General features: G+C 43.0%; 1 protein-coding gene across 1 annotated transcript; it reads right to left on the reverse strand.

The window, feature by feature from the left end:
* UBE2U (ubiquitin conjugating enzyme E2 U) lies at positions 1-27,031 on the reverse strand. The gene is made up of 10 exons (XM_054037836.1): positions 26,690-27,031; positions 25,445-25,526; positions 23,889-23,981; positions 21,379-21,476; positions 20,149-20,275; positions 19,064-19,145; positions 10,918-11,006; positions 9,676-9,760; positions 4,397-4,512; positions 1-3,438 (listed from the first exon to the last, which is right to left on the reverse strand). The coding sequence occupies exons 1-10, from the start codon at positions 26,753-26,755 to the stop codon at positions 3,314-3,316; spliced, it is 963 nt and encodes a 320-aa protein (XP_053893811.1). The 5' UTR covers positions 26,756-27,031; the 3' UTR covers positions 1-3,313.

Consider the following 27,031-nt stretch of genomic DNA (forward strand, 5'->3'; position numbering starts at 1 on the left):
TGTGATCAACTTTCTTTACTTGCCATGATAAAGCACAACAGAAGTTTTGTCACAGAGACATTCCACTATGCTGCATTAAACATCCTTCCACACCAAAGGATACACTGTTTCAAATAAATAGCTAAGGAGTTATAGTTATAAACAATTAAAGACAGAAACACCCAAGACGTCACTAAAAATAGACAGATAAAATGCAGATCCCTCTGAAGAGGATGCAACAGTTTGTGTATTACATAGTAATATAGCGCCATCTAGAGGATACTGTGCTTTAAAAAAACCCTAAAAGCAAAACCAGAGAGCCCGATTCTGATTGTACTTATACCAGTGTAAAGCTGAAGTAATTCCACTAGCATTATATCGGTGTAAAGTCAATGCATGTATAATCAGAATTGGGTCCAAACAGCGTTATTGGCTGATTTGTATCTAATGCATGTAGACAAACCAATGAATTAGCAAGTTTCTCTCTGTATGCACAACTGACTGGGTATCCCATTACTCCCCACTACAGATAGACTTGATATGAGCGCATAGCATCGCACACATGCATTGTAGGGAGAACACCCCCCACACAACATATGGCATATGAAACAAAGGTCACACACAAGAGCCCATAAAAATCTGATCCAAAATTTAAGGGACTTCTCAAACTTGCAATGCAGAGCCCTGACATGTTTTATGCTGGAAACATTGGGGCTAGATTTATACTGAAAATTATAGAAGGCAATTGTTGCTGGAGATCATTTTTCCACATATGTTCGACAGAATTAAAATAAGATGTGCATTCACAAACTGAAATTCTAACTCCAGCTTCACACAGTCCGGTAAAGCTCTGCATTCTAAAGCCATGTACAGAGTTGTCTGAATGGACATGGTCAACATCAGGGCAACAGTGATCTTCCCCTCTCTTCAAATGCAAGTCTGCTGGGGCTAATTCTTTTCCAGGACTATTCCTTGTCCTTTGACTGCAGTGTGTGGAAATATTTATATTATTTTCGGCAAAAAAGTTTATAAATCATTCCAGATGTGCATGTGTAGCTCTGCACAGCTTGAAACTTTGTTCCTCCCACAGCTATGTTCCTTGTTTAAGTTGGGTGATCTCAGAACTCATGAAACTTCCTAAGTAAATAGAGGCTATAAAATGCACTAAACAGAAACGTTAGCTCTTCTAAAGGAAGCCTACAGTTTATGAAAGTAATTGGGGAGTTCCAAATGTGTGTTATTTTGTCTTAGAAACAAGTTTTAACTTAAATGCCTGCATTTTTACAGATCTCTAGAGACCGCAAATGAGATCAGAGCCCCTTTGGGGTGGGCAGTGTGCAAACACATGGAGAGAGACAGACCCCACCCCAAAGAGTTTGCAATCATAATAGAAAAGGCAAACAAAGGATGGGACAGGAAAAAGGCTCCAAGAGGTGAATTGTCCACAGCATGCAATAGGTAGCAGCAGAGCCAGGAAGAGATCCCAGGTCATTTACGTCCCAGTTCAGTACACTATCCATCTATCTTAGGTACTTACAATGCCCCTGTGACTGGGCGTGCCTCTGTGGTGTGCCCTCGTGGCCCATCAGGGCACGACTCACCCAGCCACAGGTCTTTGACTGTAGGCCAGCTGTCCTTCCAGCTAAGACACACTTCAGACCTACCCCTTCCAGGCTACTGAGGTCAAAAGAAATCAGGAACAAGAAACCACAGCTCAAAACTGGGTTTTCTGATGAACGTTCAGTGCAACCCTCCCTTCTATTCAGGGCTTGTCTTCAAACAGTTCATACTTCAGCTGATCTGCCAGGGTCTGGTCGTCCCTTCTAATGGGCCTTGTCTGACTGACAAGCTAGTTCAGTCTCTGGGCTGCAGCCAGGCTTCTCACAGCAGGAGAAGCAGATTTGAGGGAGCTCGGTCTCCTCCTTTTAACTCCCCTCTTCATGCTTCACATTTGCTGCCAGCGTAGTAGGATGGGGCTCATTGGCTCCCCAGGCTCTCGTTAACCCTTTCGTTGCCAGTGTGGGGCCTATCTGCTTCATCACAGCCCCCCACCCTCACTGTAATAGCTGAGCACCTAACAATATCTCATGTGTTTATCCTCACAACACTCCTGTGAGGAAGGGAAGTCTATTATCCTCATTGTACAGAGGAGAAGCTGTACTAGATTCTAAATATTTTTCAAAGTTTACCAAATAACTGACATTTCTAATTGATTCCACCACAAACTATCATTTGTCCCCCTTACCAGTCTTCTCTGGCTTTAGGTTCCCCTATGACACACAGTGCACCACTAGTATTAGTTAAATGATAGTAGTACCTAGAAGCCCCAGTCAGGACTGGTACCAAGCACCATACAGACACAGAGCAAAAGGACAGTCCCTGGCTCAAGCAGCTTACAATCTACAACGTTTGTAAACTCCACCAAAAACTAGATGGTTTTATCGGCCTGACTCTGCAGTCCCTAAGTCAGCAAATCCCCTGCTGAGCTGAATAAGAGAACCTGATTGGGTCTTGAAATCTAGGTAGCATGGATTAAGGCCATAGGCCTTATTTCTTCCTTTATGAATCCTTCCCCTCTTTTTTCACATACCTGTGATTTACCAGACTATTAACCACCAGACTAGTAGGCCTAAACTGCCTTTATAACCTAGATAAGACCACTATTGACAAGCCAGAAAGTTAGGGTTTAGAGACACATTGAGTTCTTTCCCAGAAGCTGTACAACATTCACTCCTTTCTCAGCTAACATTGGTTCAGGGATCACGTATATTAAAGGCTGCATCATACCCTATAAGCATGAAAGGTCAGAGTTAAGGTTACAAGAACAACATTAGCTTTGCCATTTTCTGTTTTTTGAGTGCTTAAAGACAGAACCTTAAAGTGTGGTTTGACTATAAAAATGATTATGGAGAAATGGTCTCTTCTTAATAGATCTGATGCCAAACACACAGAGAGAGCAGATCTTCTGTCTGTAATGACCAACCCATTTTTTACTCCGTTAAGTCCTCTAGAGCGAACACAACTAAGAGAGTGCACTGCAGAGTCTGTTCCATCTTGTGCAGCACCAATAGAGAGATGTAATACGATCCAACCGGTAACTCCACAGCAAATCCACTGAAGCCAATGTGGTAGCACAGGTATCAGCAAATAATCTAGTTCACAGAGGTGAGATTCCTGCTCAGTTTTTACTCACCTTCTCGTTGAAGCTGATAGGAATTTGCCTGAATAAAGAGTGAATGAGAACTGAGGATTCACCCCATAGGAATGGTACAGAAGTCTTTTGTTAAATGGTAAGAAAAAAGTGTTTCCATGTCTGTATGTGTGATCTCACAGTTTAATCCTCTAATCCTTTGGTACAAAGAGTGTTAGTCCAGGCTACTAGATTGTCCACTTCACTCTCCCATGGCTCTTCCTCTTTGCTGAGGGGTCTCTTTTCACCTGCTGCTTGACTTTTTGGTACTGGACCAGGGACATCGATGGTTTGAAATATGCATAGCAGAACAGATTAATGAAGAGAAAGGAGACAACAGGTAAGTACAAATAAGTTTGCCAAAACAAGCTACAGTCACATTTTTCATTTTTAAAATGCAGATCTTAATTTGCCTGATTTCTGGATCCATATCTCCTAGGCATATACAGAGACTGTCCATACTATAAATCACGTGATACCTATATGAAAAAATGGCAGAATCGTGTGATAAACCACATTTATCTGTCCTCTGAACTCTGACCGCTATCCCATCTAAACTGGGACTACTTCTAACATCACAAATTGCTTTAATCAACTGCCATCGAATTAAAACCAAAACTCCAACCTATCAAATGTGGAGTTTCTCTCCCATCTTACACTGGGACTCAGGCTCAGGACAAAGCAATGTTCTGTCCTGGACCAGAAACAAGTTCTTTCTGCCATTCACACCACCACACTCATAGTATTAAAGACTGTGTCAGTAGGACTCCGTTGACTCCCACATGTAACAGCTACGGTTCAGCTCTCCATTTCATCATTAAGAGCCTGCCCTGTGTCTTTTACTAGTGAAAATGTGACCTAATTCCTGATCCTAGACATATAGAGTCTGATTCTCCTCTCTTTTACACAGGTGAAACTTCATTCACTTCAGTGGCGTTACACCTACTTTTCACTAGAGCAAGTCAGGAGAATCAGACCTGTAAACTTGATTCTCATCTGGAGCCTGATCCATTGAAGTGAATGGAAAGATTCCCATTGTCTTCAATGAGGTTCAATTTCGGGGGTGGGACCTTCTGCCACCTCTGTCGGGGGCGGCATTTTGGGGGCGGGACCTTCCGCCGCCTAGGGCAGCAAAAAAGCTGGCGGTGCTCCTGTGTAAGTGAACAGTAAATCAGGTTCTACGTGCAGATATCAGAAACATTACATTGTATGGTACTGATTCTTTACCTGGAGTTTGGTAAAGCAGGTTGTTGTCCTGTTCCATTTTCCTAATTTCTATCAGTTTCTCATCTATTGTTTGTTGCCTTTGCTTTCTGATGAGTTGAGAGACAATAGCATTGTATCTGTAAGCAGAAACAGAAGTAAATTAATGGATACTATCAAACATAAATTTGGTTAAAACTAACTTCTATAGGGCCCAAATCAACAGAACACTTAAGCATGTGCTCAACTTCAAATGTGCTTAAGCCCATTCCTAGTCAGCAAAGCACTAAGAAGCTGTAATAAATAAGAACCTGAAAGTGACACTAATTATCTATATGGTTCTGTAACTCTGGCCTTAATCCAGCAAAGCACTTAAGCACATGCATAATTTTAAACATGAAAAGTTCCACTAAAGTCAATGGGATTACTTGCATAATTAAAGTTAATCATGTGCTTAAGTGCTTTGCTAGATCAGGGTCGGAGTGTTTGGCACTTTGCAGAACTAAGCCTTATAGACATATGTAAAACTGAGCTTGTCTACACTGGTCAGGTAATGGACGCTACCGGGGTGTGATTGCTAAAGCATACTAATGGGTTGTGCATTAATTAGTCCATGTAGACCTGCTGGTGTGCACTTAAGGTTCCCTGCACTTTAATAATCTGAGATGTTACTTGTGACACAAGTACAAAAACGTGAATTTCTAGCACATGGTCTGATTTTTAAGCTGACAATGTCCCTTTCAGTCTTCTCATTCAAAAAACTTGCCTGCCATTTTAAACAGGTTATATTTGGAGACAGAAAGTGCAAAGCAGAGGATTGAAAAGGTAAAGGGGAGTCCAATGGGAAGGGTGGATTAAGTGCAACGCTAAAAAGTAATTGTTTCTAATTCCTACTGGAACAGAATACACCACTGTATTCAAACCCTGCACACTATTTTGATAATCTTTGTACAAAGTATGCTTTGCAATATATCATCCAAAAACTCATAATTTGCTGGTCAGTATCATCCTGATAAAATATGCGTGACCAGGGCTGGCTTTAGGAAGTGCGGGGCCTGATTCGAATACCCGGCGGTGGTCCGGGTCTTCGGCGGCAGGTCCTTCACTCGCTCCGCGTCTTCCATGGCACTGAAGGACCCACCGCCGAAATGCTGCTGAAGACCCGGAGCGAGTGAAGGATCCGCTGCCGAAGTGCCGCCAAAGACCCAGACCGCCGCCAGGTGAGTAAAAATTAAAAAGTTAGGCGCTCTTCTTTAGGGCGCAGGGCCCCCTTAGGCGCGCGGCCCGATTCGGGGGAATCGGCCTAGAGCTGGCCCTCTGTGTGACAACATTGTAGGTGAAATTATAAGATTCCCCTGTATGTTGTTATTAACACATGTTCCAAACGCCACAGCACTGCCCAAACAGAAGTTTGCAAACAGGTCTGTCCTAAACAAAGGAATGTATGCTCTGCTTAATTTGCATTTAAGCAGCAACAGAATCATCAAGCAGGAATGGAAACAAAGAAAAACAGACGACAGATGGAAAAAAAGAGGAGGAAATATCCTTCCACATAGACTCTTTGGCTCCTGGGTCTCAACTGGAAAAGTTTTTCAAGAGGGAACTGAAACTATAAAAAGAGGGACAAATACCCCGCGGCACCTTTTTCTCTTTCCCTGCCTATCGCATTCACTGTGCCTGAAGAGACACAGGAAGCAGGCATGGGACTCTGGGAAAGGGGTCCTGACCTGAGAGTTTGATCAGTAATCTGCTGAAGCATGTGGTGCGAAACTTTGCTTGAATCTAAGATAGTTTGTTAACTTAGGCATTAGTAAATGTCTTCTCTTTATTTTCCTGGTAACCATTTCTGACTTTTATGCCTCATTACTTGTACTCATTTAAAATCTCTCTGTGTAGTTAATAAATTTGTTTTACTGTTTTAGATAAAATAGTCTGATCAGGTTGAAGTTTCTGGGTGACTCCATTTGGGGTAACAAGTCGTGTGCATATTATTCCTTTAAAGGAATAACGGACTCAGTATATTTGCATTGCCCAGGAGAGGGCTGGGCAGTACAAGACGTGTTTCTGGGGGGAAATCTGAGACTGGGAGTATGTTGGGACTGGTGTTGTTTAAGGCTGGTAAGAGCCAAGGTATGGCTAGCTGGCTGCATCACACACAAAGACATAGCTGGGAGTGACTTACGTGCTGGAGACTGTTTGTGAACCACAAAGCATTGTACAGGGCACCCCAGGTTACAGGGCAGGGGTGGCACAGCTACTCAATTTGGATTGTACCCTGGTACGTCACACCTACACTCACGTTCTGCCTCAAGGATTCATTTACTATTGTTAACGTCTCAGACTTCTCTCCACTTTCTCTCTGCACCATTAGAATATAACTAAGTGTGTGAGAGAAGACTGTTGGAGTAATTAAATTCATAGTATGATGTACTTTATTTTCTCTTGACTGGTAGAGAATATTTGATGTATTCATACCTTCCGGAACATTTATGATCCCTTTGCAGTGGGGAAAAGGCTATAGAACAGGCTGCTGTTAATGGGACTTTTAATTTATCTTTGATCACATGAAACTGAAAGTTCAACTACATGAAAAGAACATTTGTTCAATGCATTCTCTTTCCAGCCACAAGGTGGCAAACAAGGTTTTAACTTTTGATAAATAATATTGCACCACTGTTTTCAGGTAGGAAGAGTTAAAAAATAAAAAAAAATATGTAGAAGTGTACTGGCTTTATGTACTTTTTCTTGTGAAGTAACCCAGCAGCACTGAATTTAAAAAAGGAAATGGTGCTCAGTTAGTCTACGTGGTTGGAATGCCTTTTCATATCAGAGGAGGAAAAATACAAAAGGATCAATCTTTACACATTCATTACCACATTAAGTCACTTAACCTCTCTGGTTCCTCAGTTTCCTCATGTACAAAATGAAGGTAATGGAGTTACCTACCACACAGGGGAATTGTGCAGCTGCATTAATTAGTAAAGCACTTTGAGATCCTCAGTTGAAAGCTTGTCTCAAGTTCTTTGCTGAATGGGGGCCTATAGCTGTGTGCTGAGGAACTTCATCATTCCTTTTATTCTCATCTTCAGAAAACTTCCCTCTGACATAAAACCTGACCATTAATTTTCAAGATCCTCCAACCCTCCAGGCCATTCCACATGCCCTCCAGATACTAATTCTTTACTGTTCACCCCTTTTGTCCATGCACACTATCTTCCTTCTGCCACTATCAGAAGATTTATCCATCTGCCCTGACTCTCTGGCTGCTTTAAATGCCATTTCAAGATCCATCTCTGCTTTCTGGTCTATGATTTTATAACATCACTAAAATTATAAACAACATATTGTGTACCTGGGTGTCCCTTGTGACCAACCATTCTCTCTGTATCACTGCCCTAAGGGCTGCCAACTCTCCAGGAATTCATCTGACCAAAATTGGCAACTATCTTATCTAGCAATGATGTGCCACATTCAGCTATCTGTTACTCCAGGGTAAATCATAGGCTTAGCAGAGTTAGTCCAGATTTTTACTGGTGTAACAGAGCTGAATTAGACTCAACACTAATTACGTACACACTAGTGTAGTAAATGAATGCACATAATCAGCTGTGAAATATCTTGGAATATTTTTATATGAATAGTGTTATACAAAAGCAAACTGTGTTGCAATCTACTTTATAATGGTTCATGAATGAGCTACAACTTTAATAAGAAAACGTAAACTATATTATTATATAGTCAACAATTAAGGTTGTTTCTGCATTGATGTCAGAAAATTTGGCCTCTTACTTCCCTACCCAATGCTACGAGCGAAGGACATATTGCAAGCTTTAAAGCACAAGCATGTTTTGTGAGCTGTTTGCAATTGGGGAAAGAATACTGTACGAGAGGTAACTCTGTTTGAACCTGGTTCCGGGCATTTGAACCTGCCTTTGATTAATCAAACCCAGAAGTTCAAAGACAGAAAAAAAAATCTGTTAAAAGTATATGGTCTTCTACCACCAGATGGCAGTGAGATGTGGCTATTTCAAACCAATAGATTCCCTCCTCTACCCACTCCCCCCCAAAAAACCACACAGTAATTTCCTTTCCAGCTCTAATGAAACTAACATGAAAAATGTGCTATGCTTGACAGTGAAAAAGACAGCTTTCTGAAACAACTCCTGACTGTTAAGCCATATGCAAAAATGGACAGATGAGTTTAAAAGGACAAGTTTCTGGTTTTTCTGAATATTTTCCTGGGTCATATAGGATGCTGTGGCACTACATAATGAAACAATTATCAAACATACAAAACAAAGGAGTTCTGTTAAAGGAAATAAAACAAGGAAGTCATGTCAAAGGAAAATTAACCTTATATTCTAGAGGTTTCTTCAGAAAGAAAAATAAGCTTTTAATTTGGGTTAAGAACTTGCTGTCCTTCAAATTCAACCTGAAATTACCCGTTCATTTTCTTCCGATTCATGCTGAAGGCAAATAGGATTTGACTGGTAAAAGGGGTTCCTAACTTTTTGGCCTATTGTAAAGCTTCAGAAGTAATAAAAAGGAGTGAGAAAGTCCAGTTTGATCGGAAAGATTACAGGGCAGCACAATGACCTTGCATTTTGCTTTGCCTTTTCCTTACGAATGTGCTTGGAAACAGGGTTTCAGTCACAGGGGAACTTATTGAAAAATGTGAGTAGGCACTCAACATTTAAGGGCTTTGATCCAGATCCTCAGCTGACTTTACTTGCCTGAGCTGTGTTTGGCAGGGTGGAAGGAAGCAGTGGAGAATCTATGGGAGTCTCAGAGTGATTCGGGTGTTCAAGAGGCTCACCTTACTGCTGGTCCCTAAAAAAGCAGCATGCATCCATTCTAGTTAGGGTGACCACATGTCCTGTTTTTAAAGGGACAGTCCCGTTTTTTGGGACTTTTTCTTATATAGGGGCCTATTACCCCCCCCCCCCCGCCCATCCCCTGTCCTGTTTTTTCACGGTTGCTATTGGTCACCCTAATTCTAGTAGAGCCCTGTCCTAGAATTTTCTTGGACATTACTAGGTAGGAATCCTACATTGCTTCTGTTCCCAATGCCGTCTACCCTCAGACCATCCACACAACACAGGGTGGGATTTGGCCCTAAACCTCAAAATCAAAGACACAGTTCAGAACAATTATCAACAGTCTGGTAACATTTTGTAGGGTACAAATATGAACAGCCAGAAATTATAACAAAAGCACTACAGTTCAAATGTTGCCATTGCATATGCAAAGACCCTGGGTCTAATTGTATAGCAATTTAAGCTCAGTGGATTTAAGACACTTACGTATTCTCATCCCATTCTCCTGTTTCTCTCACATTTTTTGCCTTCCAGCCATAGCAGTTCCCTATAAATGTTGGATCTTCAAACACTATAATGGCATAATTACAGAAAGTTACAGTTAGAGAAAAAGATGCACCAATCATCACATTCCCTAAAGAAATATTAAATATCAGAGTAGTACAAGCATATGCATCACTTGGAGAAGTTTATAGCAGAATGCTGCACTATTAAAGTCAATGAGACTTTTGCTATCAACTGCAATGGAATCAGGACCTCAACCATTAACAACTACGTATTGCTATTAATAAGGTCCCTGGGCCAGACTCTGACCTTAGTTAAAATGGGGTAAATTTGAAGTAATTCCATGAAACTCAGTGGAGTTACTCTGATAAACACTAGTGTAATTGAGAGCAAATTTTGATAGTTTGTCTTAGGTGGATGGCAACACTATATGTGCACTTTTAAAGTATTATGAATAAAACAACAAAACAGGACAAGAATTACCACTGAAATGCATGAACATAAAATGGTGATTATATGATACACATTTCTTTTGAATAGAATATATAATAAATAACAATATAAACCTGATCCTGCAGACTGAAACTCCGATAAGTAATCCCCCATAAATCCTGTTAAAGCATTGTCATGCATCCAAGTGTGCTGGTAACTTAGTTACAACAGACTTTGGTGGTGGAACATTGTATTATCATCAGAGCACTGTGTTGGCCACAGTTCACATCGGATTTGTTTTGATCTTATCCTCCTCTCAAAACGTTTTTCTACTCATCATAATTGTATACACTTCACTAATGACTCCTTAATACGTTTTCTTCCATACAAACCCGGGTTTTCAAACTTCCTAACAAGAACTTACTTAGATTGTAAGTTCCTGGGGGCAGAGACCTTCTTTTTGTTCCATGTTTGTACATTGGACCCGCTGTGCTAGGCGGAGTCCATGACTGGGACTCCTAGGACAATGAAATAATAAATAAGAATAAGGGCCTGATCTTCAACTGGTGTAAACTGACATAGCTCTATTGAAGTCATTGCAGCTATGTCAATTTACATCACCTGAGGATCTGACACTCATTTGTGGATGCTTAGGATACACGGCTTGATTCTGATCTCACAATCAGGAACAACTCCACTGAAGTCAAAGTTGTTACACTAGTGTAAATCCAGCAGGAGAGAAGAATCAGGTCCATTATGTTTAATTTTACTAAATCAGGCATATCATCTTACATGGGGCTTTAAAATGTTCTGCTGCTTTTGATGTGGCTATTCCTGACCACATCCTGTGGTAATCTTCAAACGAAATGGTTGTAATCCTTCTGAAAATATAAATGCATAGTAAAGTTTCTGGTGATCAGACAATTCGGTAGTAAACACAGATTTTCATGCATAACCTTCCACAAAACAACAGAATGAATTAAAAGGGTTTTAAATTATTGCTTTACTGGCTGCTCACAAATGACAGAGATATAGCGTCACTAGTGTGTAAAGCAGCCAGCTTAAACAAGAGCAAACACTAATATTTTAAAGACGTTTTAGCTATGTTTACATGTTACCAGTTTATGAGACAACCAGATGGATTATTTTCATAGTCTGCCCTCCCCCCATCCCCTTCCAGGGATTAGTTTAGCAGAAAAGAACCAATTTTCTGATTATTTATAAAACAGATCTGGTTAAGGGAATATAGAGCTGATAGGGAAGGAATATATACCTTCTAAAATAGCTATACCTCACCAACAAACAACGCAGGGTAGAGTTTTTTTAAAACCCGCTTTATATGTTTTATGGCTATATCCAGGGCCGGCTCTAGGCACCAGCAAAACAAGCTGGTGCTTGGGGCGGCACATTTTTAGGGGCGGTATGGCCGGCGCCAGAATGCCGCCCCTAAAAATGTGCCCCGGCCACCCTAGCTCACCTCCGCTGCTGCTGCCATGGTGCGCGAAACAGTTGATTCACGCGCCGCTACTCACCCTCCCTCCCAGGCTCTCAAACGTGGGAGGAGGGGGAGACTCCGAGTGGCCGCCTCCCTCCTAGGCTTGAGGGCCTGGGGGGAGGAGGCAGGGCTGGGGATTTGCAGAAGGGGCGGAGTTGAGGCGGGGCCGGGGGTGGGGTAATTAAAGAACGGGGTCGGGCGGCCAAAATTGTTTTTGCTTTGGGCGGCAAAAATCCTAGAGCCGGCCCTGGCTATATCTTTAGTCTCAAAACTATTACACATATATTCAATATAAATGAAGCAAAGTGGTTATTTAAATATTGCATTTTTTAACTATTAATTGCATTACTGTCTGGTTTATTCACACTCACACTAGACCAAATTCTCCTCCTAGTTAAACTTTGCGCTCACTCTAACTTGCACCAAGGCTAATACAGTCCCCAGACAGCCTCACCCCCTCATCTATACCAAGGATTAAGATCAAGAGGAGAAATCCTGGCCCCACTCAACTCAATGGGAGTTTTAACATTGACTTCAGTGGAGTCAGGATTTCACCCCAAATCTCTATACAGACTCTAGAATAAAGACAAGAGTAGGGTTTCATGGCCCAGCTGCCTCAGAAATAACGTGACATAAAAAATCCATGAAAATAGTTTTGAAAAAGAGAAAAATACATCTTTTTTGTTAGCGACATGTCTCAGAAACAGCACGTCAGACCACTTTGTTCTGGCCCAAAAATCTGGTCAAAGACCATTTATACTAGACATCAATTACAGAGATTTCGCTTGAGACATTTAGAAGAGGGAGTTAAGGCCAAAAATCAGGGGGGAAAAAGTTGGTTGTGACCTTATACTAATATATCTCCACAATACATTATTTTGTTCAAGATCCATTAGCCTTTTGAAATGTATTATCTCGCTTGCCATTACATGTTTTAAAAAAATTGTTTGGGTAGCTAAGTAAACTCTTGTTTTAATGTGGCGGGGGTGATTTTACCTAGATTATTAGCTCTGTGGGGCAGGGACTATCTTTTTTGTTCTACCTCTATACCACACCTAGCACAATAGGGTCTTGGTCCAGGAGTGGGACTCGCAGGTGCTACCACAATACTACTACTACTACTACTACTAATAATAATAATTTTCAGACACCCAGTGTTGGCCTACCTCTGCCCGCACTGAAATCAGTGGGAGTTTTATCCTGTGTGTCAGGGCTTGTCTACATGTCGCTTTAGTTAGGGTTACCATATTTTAATTTTTAAAAAGGTGGACACTCCATGGGGCCCTGGCCCCAGCCCCTGCTGAGCACTGCGCCGGCCCCGCACCGCCAGGCCCTCCCTCCCTATTTTCCAGGACATGTCCGGCTTTTTTGGATTTCCCCCCGGACAGGGATTTGAGGCCCAAAAAGCCGGACATGTCCGGGAAAATCCGGACATATGGCAACCCTACTTTAGTCTGCACCAGAGGGGTGTAAATTTTAGTGCACACTATGTGTCATGCACTAACTGACCTATGTGGATCATGCTGGCATGCACTAGATGATCCCTAGTACATGTTAATGTAGTCCCATTTCAAACAGTAATTTGTTAACATGCAGTAAGGAACGTCTATTGCGTGCCGGCAGGGTCCTGTGGACCAGTAGGCCAGTTAGTGTGCAACATGCTAGTGTGGACTAAAACGTATACCCCTCCGGTGTTGACTAAAGCACAGTGTAGACAAGCCCTCAGTGAGAGCAGTTAGGCCAACGCTGGGTGCTTTTGAGAATCCTACCCGATAGCATCAGCTTTTGGAATACATGGACTTGGAAGACCACAAATTTATTGTCTTGCTTGGCTCTTCATTATGTACTGTATTGTCTTGTGCTGGGTGCTCTTGTTTCAATAAAGATACCTTTACAATTTAATCCTCATGTAACCCCTTTGGGACAGGGCAGCCGATCAGGGACACCTCAGGACAGGAGCCAGGAGGAGCCCTGTGCCAGGGAGGAATCGCCCGAGAAGGACAGGCCGGAGCTGGACCCAGTATCACGGCTGCCCAGAGCTGCCTGGGGCTGTGAGTACTGGGGCTTATGACTCTGCATTGGGAACAAGGAGGGAGGTTGCTAGCTAGTTAAGTGGGGAGGTGGTCGCTCTGTGTGGCTTTGCAGAGAGCTGCAGAAGAGGGCACCGGAGGGGGAAAGTTGTTGGGGGAAAGTTCACTGGCGCCAAAGACGACCAGGAGCAACCAAGACTCACCACTGGACTGGAACTTTGCTCAGGACTCCTGAACTCAGAGCAAACACTGAGCAATGTGTCTGCACACAGTCAGACTGTGCTACCTAGGGTTACCATATTGCAGTCCTGGAAAAAGAGGACACTCCAAGGGGCCCTGCCCCAACTCCGCCCCTGGCCCTGCCCCAACTCCGCCCCTTTCCCCGCCCCAACTCCACCCCTTCCTCAAAGTCCCCACCCTGACTCCGCCCCTCCCCTGAACGCTCCGCCCCCTGCCCCTCCCCCTCCCCTGCTTCCCATGAATCAAATGTTTGGAGAACAGAGTGGTCTCTAGTAGTCAAAGACCCTTCTTCCCTGTCCCCTCCAGTCTATGTCTATCCTATTGCTGTCTAACCCGCCCCAGCTCCTCATCTGATTTCAACTGCCCCCCACTACCGCTCTGGATTCCTTGTCCCAGTTTCCTGGTCCTGTCTCACTCTCCTCTCTCCCCGCCCCCATCCCTCAGATGGGATGTTCGTTCCAGATTGGCAAAATTATAAGGCTTCCCAACATTTCAACACTTCCCATTCTAAATTTTCGGTTGCTTAACTATAGGCTAGTTCTGCCTACAACAAAGCATATTCAGAACTTCTGATTAAAGGGATTATAAGTGTAGCAACCTCCATCATAGCTAGTCACCAAAGACTGAACCCGAGCCATCCAGACTTAAAAGCATGAGCTTCTACCACTTGAGTTCAAGCTATAACTCCCTTAGCTGGTAGCTATACAGTTATCCTCTAAAAATCCACCAGAGGAGGGCACAAAACACATGTTGGACAGTGAATTACAAAAGTGCCAAATATTATTATTAGACCTGCAATACTTTTCACAATTAACATCAGCGGGGGATAAACTGGGAGTTTAAGAATATTTGGAAAACAATTTTAGAACAACATTCAGTGCTGTGGTTTAAAAGAAAAAAAACCTGTTAAAACCCATAACTTAGCAGCATTCAGTGTTTGAAAAAAAAACAACTTCTAGGAGGGATACAAGTTAAGAATGTTGAAACAGGAAGATGTTATGCTTAGTTACCACTTGGGCAAGGTGGCATGCTATGTAATACTTGCAAGATTTCACTGTAATATTTTACAATATATAGCAGCGCAATGCTGATTCCATTGATATTGTTGAGCAATTCATGCTGATTTTATTTCAGCCCACATCTTAATAGTTTTGAATACAAGATCACAATTTTCAGCTCAGTTGGTCTGAACATGCAGAGCTTTAAAATTGCTATGCTCTAAACTGTATATTAACTACAATTTTATAAACCTGCATGTCAGAGAACTGTGTGCCACTACTACTAGACAGTGGCACAAGGCAATTCAGTGTGAATCACAGAAATGTAGGACTGGAAGGGACATCAACAGGTCATCTAGTCAAACCCCTGCACTGAGGCAGGACTGAGTAATAACAACTAGACCATCCTTGACAGGTGTTTGTCTAACCTCTTAAAAAACTCCAATGACTGCTATTCCATAACCTCTCTAGGTAATTTGTCCAGTGCTTAACTACCTTTACAGTTAGGAAGTTTTTCCCAATGTCTAACCTAAATCTCCCTTGCTACAATTTAAGCCCATTGCTTCTTTTTCCTGCATGTCCTGAGTGGGACAGGGGTGGGTCCAGGCAGTGGGATTGGGGGGAGGGAGGTTGAGGGAGTTGGTGGGTGTGTGGGGATGGACCGGGGAAAGCAGGGTGGAGGAACTGAGGGGGACAGGACTGGGACTGCGGGGGGGCTGAGGGAGATGGGACAGGACTGGGATAGGGGGAGTAGGATAGGGGCTGAGGGGAGCATGAATGGGACAGGGTAGAGAGAACTGTGTAGAGTGGGGTGGGGCGGGGGAGACAATGGGGCTGTGCTGGGGAGGGTCGGGGGTTGGGGAGAGGGACAGGGTCTGGAGGGGATGAGAGAGAGGGGAGCAGGACTGGAATGGGGGGAAGTTGAGGGGGTGGGATAGCAGGGGGAGCGATGGGGGTGGGATGATGGGGGAGGCTGAAGAAGAGATTTGGGGAAGGGCAAGGCTGAGGGCAGTGGGTTGGGGGGAGCAGGGGGACTGTGGGGGAGGCTGTTGGAATGGGGGCAGGGACTGAGGGCAGTGGGTTCGGGGTGGGAGGTAAGGGGGCTACGGGGGAGGCTGAGGGAACAGGGTCAGGGTGGGGGCTGAGGGCAGTGGGTCGGGTCTACACTGGCACCTCTCAGCATTGCTGTGCCGGGCGGCAGACCTGCACCAGCACTACCCTGGCGATAGAAGAGTCCTCAGTGGAAATGCAGACTTCATGACACAGAGCCTCGTCACTTCAAACCTGGCGCTGCTCTGGTCAGTCGCTAGGCTCTTGTCACTTTCAAACCCATGCAGGGTATCTGGCTCTTTTTCAGTGCTCAGGTTAAGAAAAGCCTCTGTATTTTGTGAGGGCTTCAGCATTCACTTTCCAACTTGACAAATTGTCTGCCTGACACACTGCTCCCAGGGCATTCATCTTTATTTATTATTGGCAGGTCCATCAGATTAAGGAGCAACACAGGGGTAAGCAACACAATGGTGTCATGGATTTCTAATTTTTCAAACCATTTTGGCCTCAACAGGGATAACAGCAAATCTGGACAGAGCAGATGGGTGTCAGGATTGGTTTGGGTATTTTTTTTTTTTTTTTTTTTAAAGTGAAAATGTTTGTGTCTGAGCAAAGGCTGCAAACTTCCCTTTGGAAACCTCTGCTGATCTTTTGCCCCAGGGACTAATGACAGCCTGGAATCCGGGACAGATTTCCACATCCATGCAGGGTGAGATGATCGGGGGGTGGGGGTGGGAGAGGGAGAAGGGAGGGACGGTGGGGGAGGCTGTTGGAACAGGGGCAGGGACTGAAGGCAGTGGACTGAGGGTGGGAGGCACAGGAGGGACACTGCGGGGGAGGCTGAGGGAACAGGGTCTGGGTGGGGGCTGAAGGCAGTGGGTCTGGTGAGATGATCGGGGGGAGGGGAGGGACTGTGGGGGAGGCAGAGGGAACAGGGTCAGGGGGGCTGAGGGTAGTAGATTGAGTGTGGGGGCACTGGGGGGACACTGCGGGGGAAGCTGAGGGAACAGGGTCAGGGTGGGGGCTGAGGGCAGTGGGTCTGAGGGGAGCCCCCCCAGAGGGACCTGCCAGGGGGCCAGGTGAGCCCAGCAGTGCTTACCTGGAGTGGCTCCCAGGAAGCATCCAGCAGGCAGGTCCCTCCCAGTCCCTCTGGCTTCTTCCTACGGTTGGGTCGAGGGGAGGGGGGCAGGGGTGGGGGGCTCTCTGCCCGAGTCTACAAACCCCGCCCCGCTGCAGCACGCAGAGGAGACCTCCTCGCTGCCTCTGTGTGTGCCGGGGCAGGGGCAGGGCTGCGCTCTGCAGGCTCCTGCCAGCCGGGCGGTGGGCCCCGTGGGCTGACACCGCCGTGCCAGGAGCTGTCAGCTGCGTGCTGCCCCAGGGCCAAGGGAGGGAAGGTGAGTGGTGGCGCCGGCTTGCCACGGTTCCCCCAGCGCAGCTGCCCTGTCAGCCGCTTTTGGGTCTTTAAATAGCCGTCCAGGGGGAAATCCCGGACATTTTTAGCTTTTTACAAATCCCCCCCGGACGGCTATTTAAAGACCCAAAAGCCGGACATGTCTGGGGAAACCCGGACATATGGTAACCCTAGTGCTAACACTGGGCCTGTGGGGCCTTGGTTTGGACGCAACCCGGTTTTACTCCTCCCCCTATATTTCCCCTTGTTGTATTTCTCCTCTCATCCCTCTGTAAATAAATATTTCCCTTGTTATATCCATTGTACTTTTCCTGTGGGTGTGTGTTCACTCTGGGAGGTTTGGAACAGGTGCCCCTGGGGTGGAAGGGATTTCTCCTGCTGCATTCCTGCGCATGCCTTCTCTTGGCCAGAGCTGCCTGCAGAGCAGACTCCATCTTGGCCACAAGGGCACTAAAGTTACACTCAAAAAAGTCAAATAAAACAAATCAGTCTATGTAATTCTATATAATGTTATAAATAACAAGAGATAATTGTACGTGTGAACCAGGAAAACCGCTGCAATCCCATTGCTGTCAGACATTCAGGAGGCAATAGTGAAGATGAGAGGAAGGAAACCAGCCCCAGAGAAAACATGGACCCTTGAGCTCAATGACCACCATTATTTTTATCTATCCGATGCCCTCCCACCACACTCTAGCCTTCGAGGCCCTGTAAAATGTCAAAAGCAGCTCTTCAGAGGTGTTTTGCTTTTACCAATATTTAAAGCTATATCCTGAAAAGGAAATGATTCCATTATGGACCTTGACCCTTAATACCTTCCATTCCATACCCAGAACTTTCACTTCCGTCAATGGAAGCTTTGGGTGCCCAAAGAAGGTGGGATTGATCCATAATATGTTGGTGACAAACTAATACTGTTCATTCTTTTTGTAATGGTTCTGATTCAGTATCCTCAGAAGTTCATGCAAAACTTAATGATCCCACTTCCATTGGAGTTAACAGCAAAACTTCCACTGATAACTTCAGAAGGAGCAACATTAGGCTCAGGTTGTATTAAGAGCTATATCCCAAAAGGGGCAATTATTCTCTTTTTCCTGTTAGTGGATATTCCCACTTATTTAACTTCCTTATGGAAACATCTGGCAAGCAGTTGCCTTCACAGTTATTGCCAGTAAGTCTTATGTCCAACTGAAATGAGTTCTTCACCTACAGGCGTATAGCCAGGAATTGTGTCATTGTTAGGTCAAGTGATATTTTGGTTTGACCTAGTCAATGACATTTATTCCCGGAGATTATACATATTTATCTATAATTGATTTATTTTATTATTTTAATAGTATAGGGAAACCAATGAATTCTTTCTAGAATACACTAGATTGTTTTTATTTTGTATTTATTTCTATAGTGCTAGAGTTGTGCATGATATTACCACTGAAATAATTCTGAGGTTAAATTTCAAGCTAACATACGGGGCCAGGTTCTCTTCCTAATTCAGATCCCTTTGCACCACTCCAGAATCTGATTGTCTCTGGTCACCTGTGAATTCTCTTAGTGTTAGGGTTTGAAGCTACCTACCCCACCCTATCTCCAGGAACTAGCATTTAGAGTGAGTCTAGCACAATAGGGGTGAAATCCTGGCCCTACTAAAGTCACAGGCAAAACTCTCATTGGCTTTAGTGGGGCCAAGATTTCTTAGTTCATCATAACTTGTTACCTGACATGGCCCAGAGAAGATGTTTCAGATGGCAAGTAATACTTCAGAGAAGCAGCACAATCTTCCCCAGTGCTAGAAAGGTCTGCAAAGGAGAAGATGGACATTTTAAAAAAAAAAAAAAAACTTTATGAGTCAGATCCTGTAAATTGGTTCAGTTCCATTGACTTCAATGGAGCTATGTTGATTTACATCAGATAAAGATCTGGTCCTATATTTCCCCCTAGTACTCATACAATTAACAACCCACCACATCCGCACTATGGTAGAGATATTGGGTTTGATTCCCCTCTGCATGTGCACTCCTCCTCCTGTCCCTGCCAAAAGGAATGCAGCTGTCCCACACAGTACTCCAGAGGTTTGGGTAGGCAGCTGCCACAGCAGCAGATTCTGATGGCTTTGTACCAGTAGGAATGTCCTCTGCACCAGGCAAATTCTCCTCTAGGCACCAACCCATTATTGCCAGAATACAGCCACTTTGTGGCACCTAAGTGGCATAAAGTGGTCAGAGTGGACTGGAATTTGGCTCATTGAGAGCAAGTACTTTCATATCCTTTCATATCTGCCACATGCCCTGCTTGCACCAACAACATTAAATATACTGACCCAAATTCTGACCCAATTTTTACCCTAGTTGTAGCTGCTTTTGCAGGCTAGTCATTGTATAGCATAACCATAGCACACTAAATGTCATTCTCATGAAGATTTACAAGGCGAGTACAATTCATATTGGGCAGGCAAATCAGGATAAGGACAGCAGTATTTCTGCTCTCTGGGTCCCTGATTCATCTAACGCCCTTCCTCTTACTTACTTTTCCTGCAACAAATCTGACTTTCCCTAATATCACTATGTAAATTACACTGGCCCTCACTCACCAATGTGTAATTTATAGGACCACGTACATTCGCTCTGAATTTGGCCCAGCGTATTCCCTTTCAAAACACTAACTGGTGTTTGTTGACATTAAATTACCAATCATACTAATATAAATTTACTGTTGAGCATACAATAAACTGTTTTTTAAAGAAGGAGTTTTAAAAGAAAAAGATTATATTTATGGGTAATAACAAAGGAAGTACAGTATTACCTTCTAGGTGTTGGCTAGTTCTAACACATTGTATAACCATTTGTCTGTACAAGGATATGTTGTTTTTCAGCATTTCTGCTGCTTCCACATTCACTGCATTTTCCAGTTCTGGATTAGAAAGCATTACCTGTATAAAGGTATAAACACCGAGAGAGAGAGAGAGAGAGAGAGAGTAAGTACAAATTGGTCTCTAAAACATCTATTCTGCTCAGAACTCACAATCCATCAAAATTGTTGATTTAATAGTTTTACAATGAATTAAAACCAATCATACTGGTATGTTAAAGTCAAAGCAAAAACGAGGCCACTTTGTAGCTTTGTTAGGATTGGGCCCTTCATTTTGATTTTCTTAAAAAAGGGCTATGTGGTCGTAACCTATGCTCCCTTCTTCCTGTTTTCTCTCAGGTTTTTGTATAATTCCAAGCAGACAGCCATGAATGATACATGACTACCATTTGTTTTACTCATAACCAATACTAGGATGTCCACAAAAATCACGCATACATCTGGGGGACATTTTCAGTCATGAGTGGAGGGCAGGATATCCTTCATAGTGATGGGAAAGACATTACAAAGGGGTAGGACTTGCTCCAAGGAAAAAGCTGTATGAATTTTTTTCTTGGAAGAAAAGGCAGTAAATTTGAAACACTGAGGCCTGTGTGTTAAAACTGAAGGTAGCTGCTTTGAGTTACTCACTAATCTCAAGACCTATGCCGACACTCATGATCAAGACTTTGACCATGAGATAATTCAGGAATTTAAAAGTAGAGCTATCAGCATTTAAAAAGTATTTTTAAAAGAACAGAGAATCAGGCAGAGTACACATGTCTTGAGCAGTGGATTACTCAAGATAAGAGAGCATAAATCCAAAAGATCAAAGTAGCTACTGGTCAAAAATATTTAGCATTGGCAACAGCTTCAATCATACTCATTCATTTATCTATCTGTCTTACTCAGAAGTAATGTGCTGCTAAATAAGACACCAGGGAACAAATACAGAAGTAAAAATAAATTAATCTTATTAAAAAAAAGATGTTCTACAGAATATATTTGCTGTGGCTCTGAAGTCATCCAGCCATTTGCATTTTTAATTTTAAACCAAATGAATAATCCTACATCACACAATCAGTCTGCAAGTTTGAAATCCCTACTATATAGGTAAAGTACATTTTAGTATTTTCTTTTAGGAAAGAGATTTAAGCGAAGTTATTTACAATACTCTTTTCTTACCTGGATAGCGAGTAAAATGCTACTCATCGTTAACTTTCCATTCCACTCTTTAGGATTGTCTAGAAAATCTATACAAGGTCTCCCCGAATGTTGATCCACTGTATTGAAAAAAAATGTTGTGTAACTTCAAAAGAATTATGCAACATGGCTGTTGTATGCTAGAGGAACTAGTGAGAGTTATTGTTTTATTTATTTATAGCTTTAAATTACTCAGACTACCTAGGTGTTGCATAGGGCAAATCATTGTCACACTTGTCCTCCATTCCACACTCCCTCAGATTGTTCAATTAGATTATACTCTTACTTTGTTTTTGTATGGTGTCTGTACAACAGGGCCAAAACCCTGAGTGGAGCCTTTGGCATAGCTGCAATTCAAGTACTAAATAATAATACGGATTTACATTGATCATCATAGCAATGTGCTTTCTAGTTCTGAAGTGCACTGAATCACCAAATATCAAACTGTGGGCTAAACTCTCTTTTGAATAGCACCGATGTATCCTTTCACTGGGGATGCAAAGGTATCATTGAGGCTAATATTTGGCCCCTAGGCTGTAAAGTGTATGAGTTTCCAGGACTAAAGCTGGCCACAAAAAATTCTCTTTCAAAGTTTATTATAGAAATTACATAAAAAAGTATGTTAAAAGAACATTTGCATTGCAAAGTCAAGCATTCAAAAATTAGGAAATGCCAGATGTATGGGTACCTGTGCAATCTTTATCTGGCATTTAATCCCATTTTCCTTAATCTGTTTTGAAAGCAAGATAACTATTTCAAAAAGAGTTATGCTAGTATAAGGTTTGTGTGGACACATCTCAATGTTGGATAAACCTATCACTTCTGGCAGTCCTCCCATTGCCATCCCAAACTGCATTGCTTCACATCTTTCAGAGTAACAGCCGTGTTAGTCTGTATCCGCAAAAAGAAGAACAGGAGTACTTGTGGCATCTTAGAGACTAACAAATTTATTAGAGCATAAGCTTTCGTGGACTACAGCCCACTTATGCATCCGAAGAAGTGGGCTGTAGTCCACGAAAGCTTATGCTCTAATAAATTTGTTAGTCTCTAAGGTGCCACAAGTACTCCTGTTCTTCTTTTTGCTTCACATCTGTTTACCTGTGTCTGTCCTCTACCGCTTCAGGGTCAGTTTGACTGGATGTCACCTCTTTTTAAATGTTGCCACACTCCCAGAGTCACATACCCATTATGGCAGCCATGCATTGTGCTTCTGAGTGGGCCTGTCTAGAAGTCCTGGATCTCCTTGCCCTTTGGGGACAGGGACATGTCCAGTCCCATTTTAGCAGCAGTCACTGGTACACTGATTTATAAGTGGCCATTGGAGCAAGAGTGGGAGAAGGGGCACTCACAGGCCAAAGCCCAGTGTTGTGCTAAAGCAAAGGAGCTCTGGCAGAGTTACACCACCACTAGAGACACAAACAGGACCTCTGGTAGTGCTCTCAGTACCTCCCCTTACTATGAGGAGCTGTACTGGATTTTTGATGAGGACACTACCTGTGAATCCTAGCATAGGGTTCTGGACAGTTTGGCCAAGGCATCGGAAGGCGTTAAAATGACCACAAACCCATTCAGGAGGCTATTCCCCTACGCAGCCAAGATCTCTTTGGTACATCAAACCCTGAGGCAGAGAGAGCACCAGAGATGCCCCCAAAACCCAGGTGAAGAGCCAGCCTGTCAGGGCTGTGGAGGGGACCTCTTCTGGTAAGAGTGATGTGCTGTACTACAATAGCACAGTATAGGGGAATTTAAACAACTTTGTTCCAGGTACTGGCTGGGCACTGTAATGCTTGGCAAATGTGAGCTATTATAATAATAATAATAATAATGGAGATATCCCATCTCCTAGAACTGGAAGGGACCTTGAAAGGTCATCGAGTCCAGCCCCCTGCCTTCACTAGCAGGACCAAGTACTGATTTTGTCCCAGATTCCCAAGTGGCCCCCTCAAGGATTGAACTCACAACCCTGGGTTTAGCAGGCCAATGCTCAAACCACTGAGCTATCCTCTGCTCGGCTTTTATTACCACAGCCTTTGGCTATGTAGACTTCTTTATTGCCTTTCACTTTGTGCAGGATGGGAAGTTATGCAGGACACAGGGGAAGCGGGAGCTCCTGCTTCAGTAGCAGACACTCTCTCTTCTATCTAGGAAGGGACATGTGCTTGCATTGTCCCTAAGGGCATGCGGTGGCCCAGAGAAAGCCCAGTTTTCAAATATGTGAGTCTTAATAAGACCCAAATCCTGCATTTAATCCATGAATCCTGCATTGGGCATGAAAATGGAGATTTATGCACCCGTGGGACAACCTGAGCATTCAAATGCATGGTTTAGACATGGTTTATGAATCCCCTGCCTGAAAATTGCACAGAGTTTTTGGGAGGGTTTGAACAAGGTTTCTGTTGGAGCAATGATAGTGCAGGGAAATAAAAGTCAAGCTAAACAAGTATCTGAAATATCTAACTACATGATCAGACAATTTCTCACATGGTCCTTACCATTGGGATGGAATGGAATGGTGTTAAATATAAGAGTTGGAGGGACACTATTGTACTCTTCAGTGTACTTTATTGACAGCTGGAGAACAGCCCCTATTATGAGAAAGAGATAGTACTTTAGTTAATACCAATCTTGTATTTAACAAGCACATCTGTGTTGCATTTGTCCAATGAAGGCTTTGTTGTTATGGGTTTTTTGTTTTGTTTTTGAAAGTTGTGTTCCTTGTGCTAATGTTAACAAGTTCTGGAAAACAACAGGTGAAGCAGGATGCTTCACATTAGATAAAAATGCTAATTATACATACACTTATTGGATTGCTGGATTATCATCATCAATTGAATTTAGTGCCATTGAAGAATGTCAGATAAACAGGTCTGGAAGCTGAAATCAATTCACAGACAGGTACTTGATGTGCAAAGGCACAGCCGGGCTGGAGTAAGGCAGAAGCACTATAAACCTATGCCTAGTGTCCCAATTCCTGGACTCATGGGATTACATCCTGGATTCAGCTTTCATTTGTTAAAAAAGTAAGTTTCTACTCTTCAAAGGGTTGCAAAAAAACCCTTGAAAACATGACTTGACTGTAACCGCTGCAGATAGCCTGAGAAGTGGGAACTGCTTGATGCATCTCAAGATGGAGTCACTGAGTTTTGCTGCTGCCATTGATAAGTGTGAGGGCCCTTGCTGCTTCTCCTGGGGAGAAAAGGCGGCTTCGTATCCCTTCTTTGATCTCTCCAGGTAGGGGGAAGGTTCCTGGTATGGGGGTCAGACTGTGGGAATGAAGCCACACGGAGCCCCATGCCACGGTGTGCCTAAGGCTCATGATTGCCTCAATCCAGTCCTGACACAGGGTAAGCTTCCCCCTACTACCACATCAGTGTACCTCAGTGTTGTCTTGGAAGGACCATAGCTAGGGATGATCGGGGAGGTTAGACTCCTTCTTTATTCTGGGCTCTATTTTGTAAGGTGCTGAGCACCCCTGTAAAATAACATTTGTTCAGTAGAAGCTGAAGTAGCTCAGCATCTTGCAAGCCTGAACCCGCTATCAATAGCCTTGAAGGAAGTCAGGACCAAAAACAATAGGTTTTTGTTTTTTAATGTGGACAGTCTGTTTAATAGGGTGGGACTGTGGCCACCAAACTGCTGTCAGAGGGTAACAACTGTCAGTCACTACTTACTCTACCTGTGCTGATTAAGAGTCAACCATTTACAGATAAAGCAGTTATTAGTGATCTCCTGAGACACAAGTCTCTTGGCTGGGATTTGAAATTCAATGCCTCCTATGAAAATTGCATCCCTTATTTTGTAAAATATTCACATAATTGTACATTGATTAGCAATAAACATAATTTACAAAGTATTAATGTAGTTATGGAGGGGTACTGAAAACTAATGTGCAGCTAATAATGAAAACCCAGTCAAGTTCTGGATGCTTTCTTAAAACTGTTTGCATTATCAGTTTTTTAAAATAGCCAGAAGGATGGACGGATAGACATAACATTACACACACAACACTTATAAAATCACATGGTATGGTAAAATCTTTATATGTTACCTTCCCAAAGAGAATCCTTGAGTCCCTGGACTTCGGCTAGCCATTCCAGCAAGTTATCCTTTGTAGGAGTGACAAAGATGCCCTAAAACAAAGGTACAAAAAGAAGATAAAGTGTGGAACGTGATGAACTTGACATGTTCCCTTAAAAAAATACTTGCTTACTTTTTAAGTTAAAATTAAGAGTTGTGAGAATTAGTTAATTAATGTTTCTAAAGCACTTTGAGACCTTTGGATTCATCAAAATACTATGTGGAAACATGAAGGATTCTTATGAAACCTAACAATAAAAATAAGCATATATATGTAATGTGGTCATAGTCCTTTTCAACCTGGCTTTTTTGGGAAGCGTGGATGGGTAGGAAATACAGCATATTGCTACAGTAGGTGATATTTTTATGAAAAGCTAACAGCCAAGCATCATCAGCTAGCACTGGATTTGAACTATCTACTTAAAGGCAAATGAGCCTATGTACTAGTTATCAGTCCCAGAGCCAGCCAGTCCACATGAATATTTTGTTTTAAATTTTTATTAAGTAGTTCACTTGCCACTTGAATTTTGGTGGACTTTGGCACCAAAATTCCTTTCCCAAGTTCCCTTAAGGGTTTTGTGTGCACACTGGAGAAGTACCAATAGGGCACTTAGAAAAACAATATGAAGCTAACCAGAAGTCAGTGGTATTTTTGCATGCATATGGGGACTGTAATATCAGGTCCTCCATTTGGATTCTTATTACATTTCCTCTAATTACCAATGAAATCCCAAAAGAATAAAGCTCCACTATTATGAAACAATGTACAGTTTTAGTTCATTAAATTACATCTGATGATCTGTGGAATTAACTTTGAAAATTAAAGATAGTAGGGTTAATCCCCTCCCCCCCAAAACCAACAACCACCACCCAAGAATTATGTGTCTACACTGGAGCTGGAAGGTGTAGGTTCCAGCTCAAGTAGACATACCTGCACTAGCTCTGATCAAGCTAGCTTGATAAAAATAGAAATGTAGATGCAGTGGTGCAAGGGGTGGGACTGGCTGGCTGCCCAAGTGCAATTCTGGTCAAGACTGTAGGTACGTACTCAGTACATAGTTTTGTGGTTTTACTTCTTGTGTTGAGAAGGGGCATGGGAAGGGATGCTAACACAAAATGGGGGAAAGCCAGGCTCAGGATGTAAAAAAGATGCCAGTTGCATGTTAATTAGTTATACCCAGCTTAGATATTGGAAATATACAAAGATACTACTCACAAAAATGTTGGCTTCTTTATACTCCATATACTCTCTTTCCAACAACAGGTAAGCTCTGGAGTGCATAGCAATAAGAGAACTTGTGCAGGACTCTTTCTCTCTCGCCTTCCCCCACAATATAGTTCTTGCTTCACAGAGGCTGTCGTCTTGCAAAAGGGCAGGTGATCCTCCCACTCTAATTCCTGCCTCACAGCGGTTAGTGGCTTGTACACATAATTTCTAAAGGGTTTGCATGGAGTTTAAAGAGGCTAATGGCCTTGAGCTGAAATCCAAAAGGGTCAGTCAGAGCTAAAAGCACCACATAGAGCTGGTGAACGCTTAGTAGCAGAGGCTAAACAAACC

This window comes from Malaclemys terrapin, chromosome 8, assembly GCF_027887155.1.
Source record: "Malaclemys terrapin pileata isolate rMalTer1 chromosome 8, rMalTer1.hap1, whole genome shotgun sequence".
In the NCBI taxonomy this organism is placed as follows: Eukaryota; Metazoa; Chordata; order Testudines; family Emydidae; genus Malaclemys; species Malaclemys terrapin.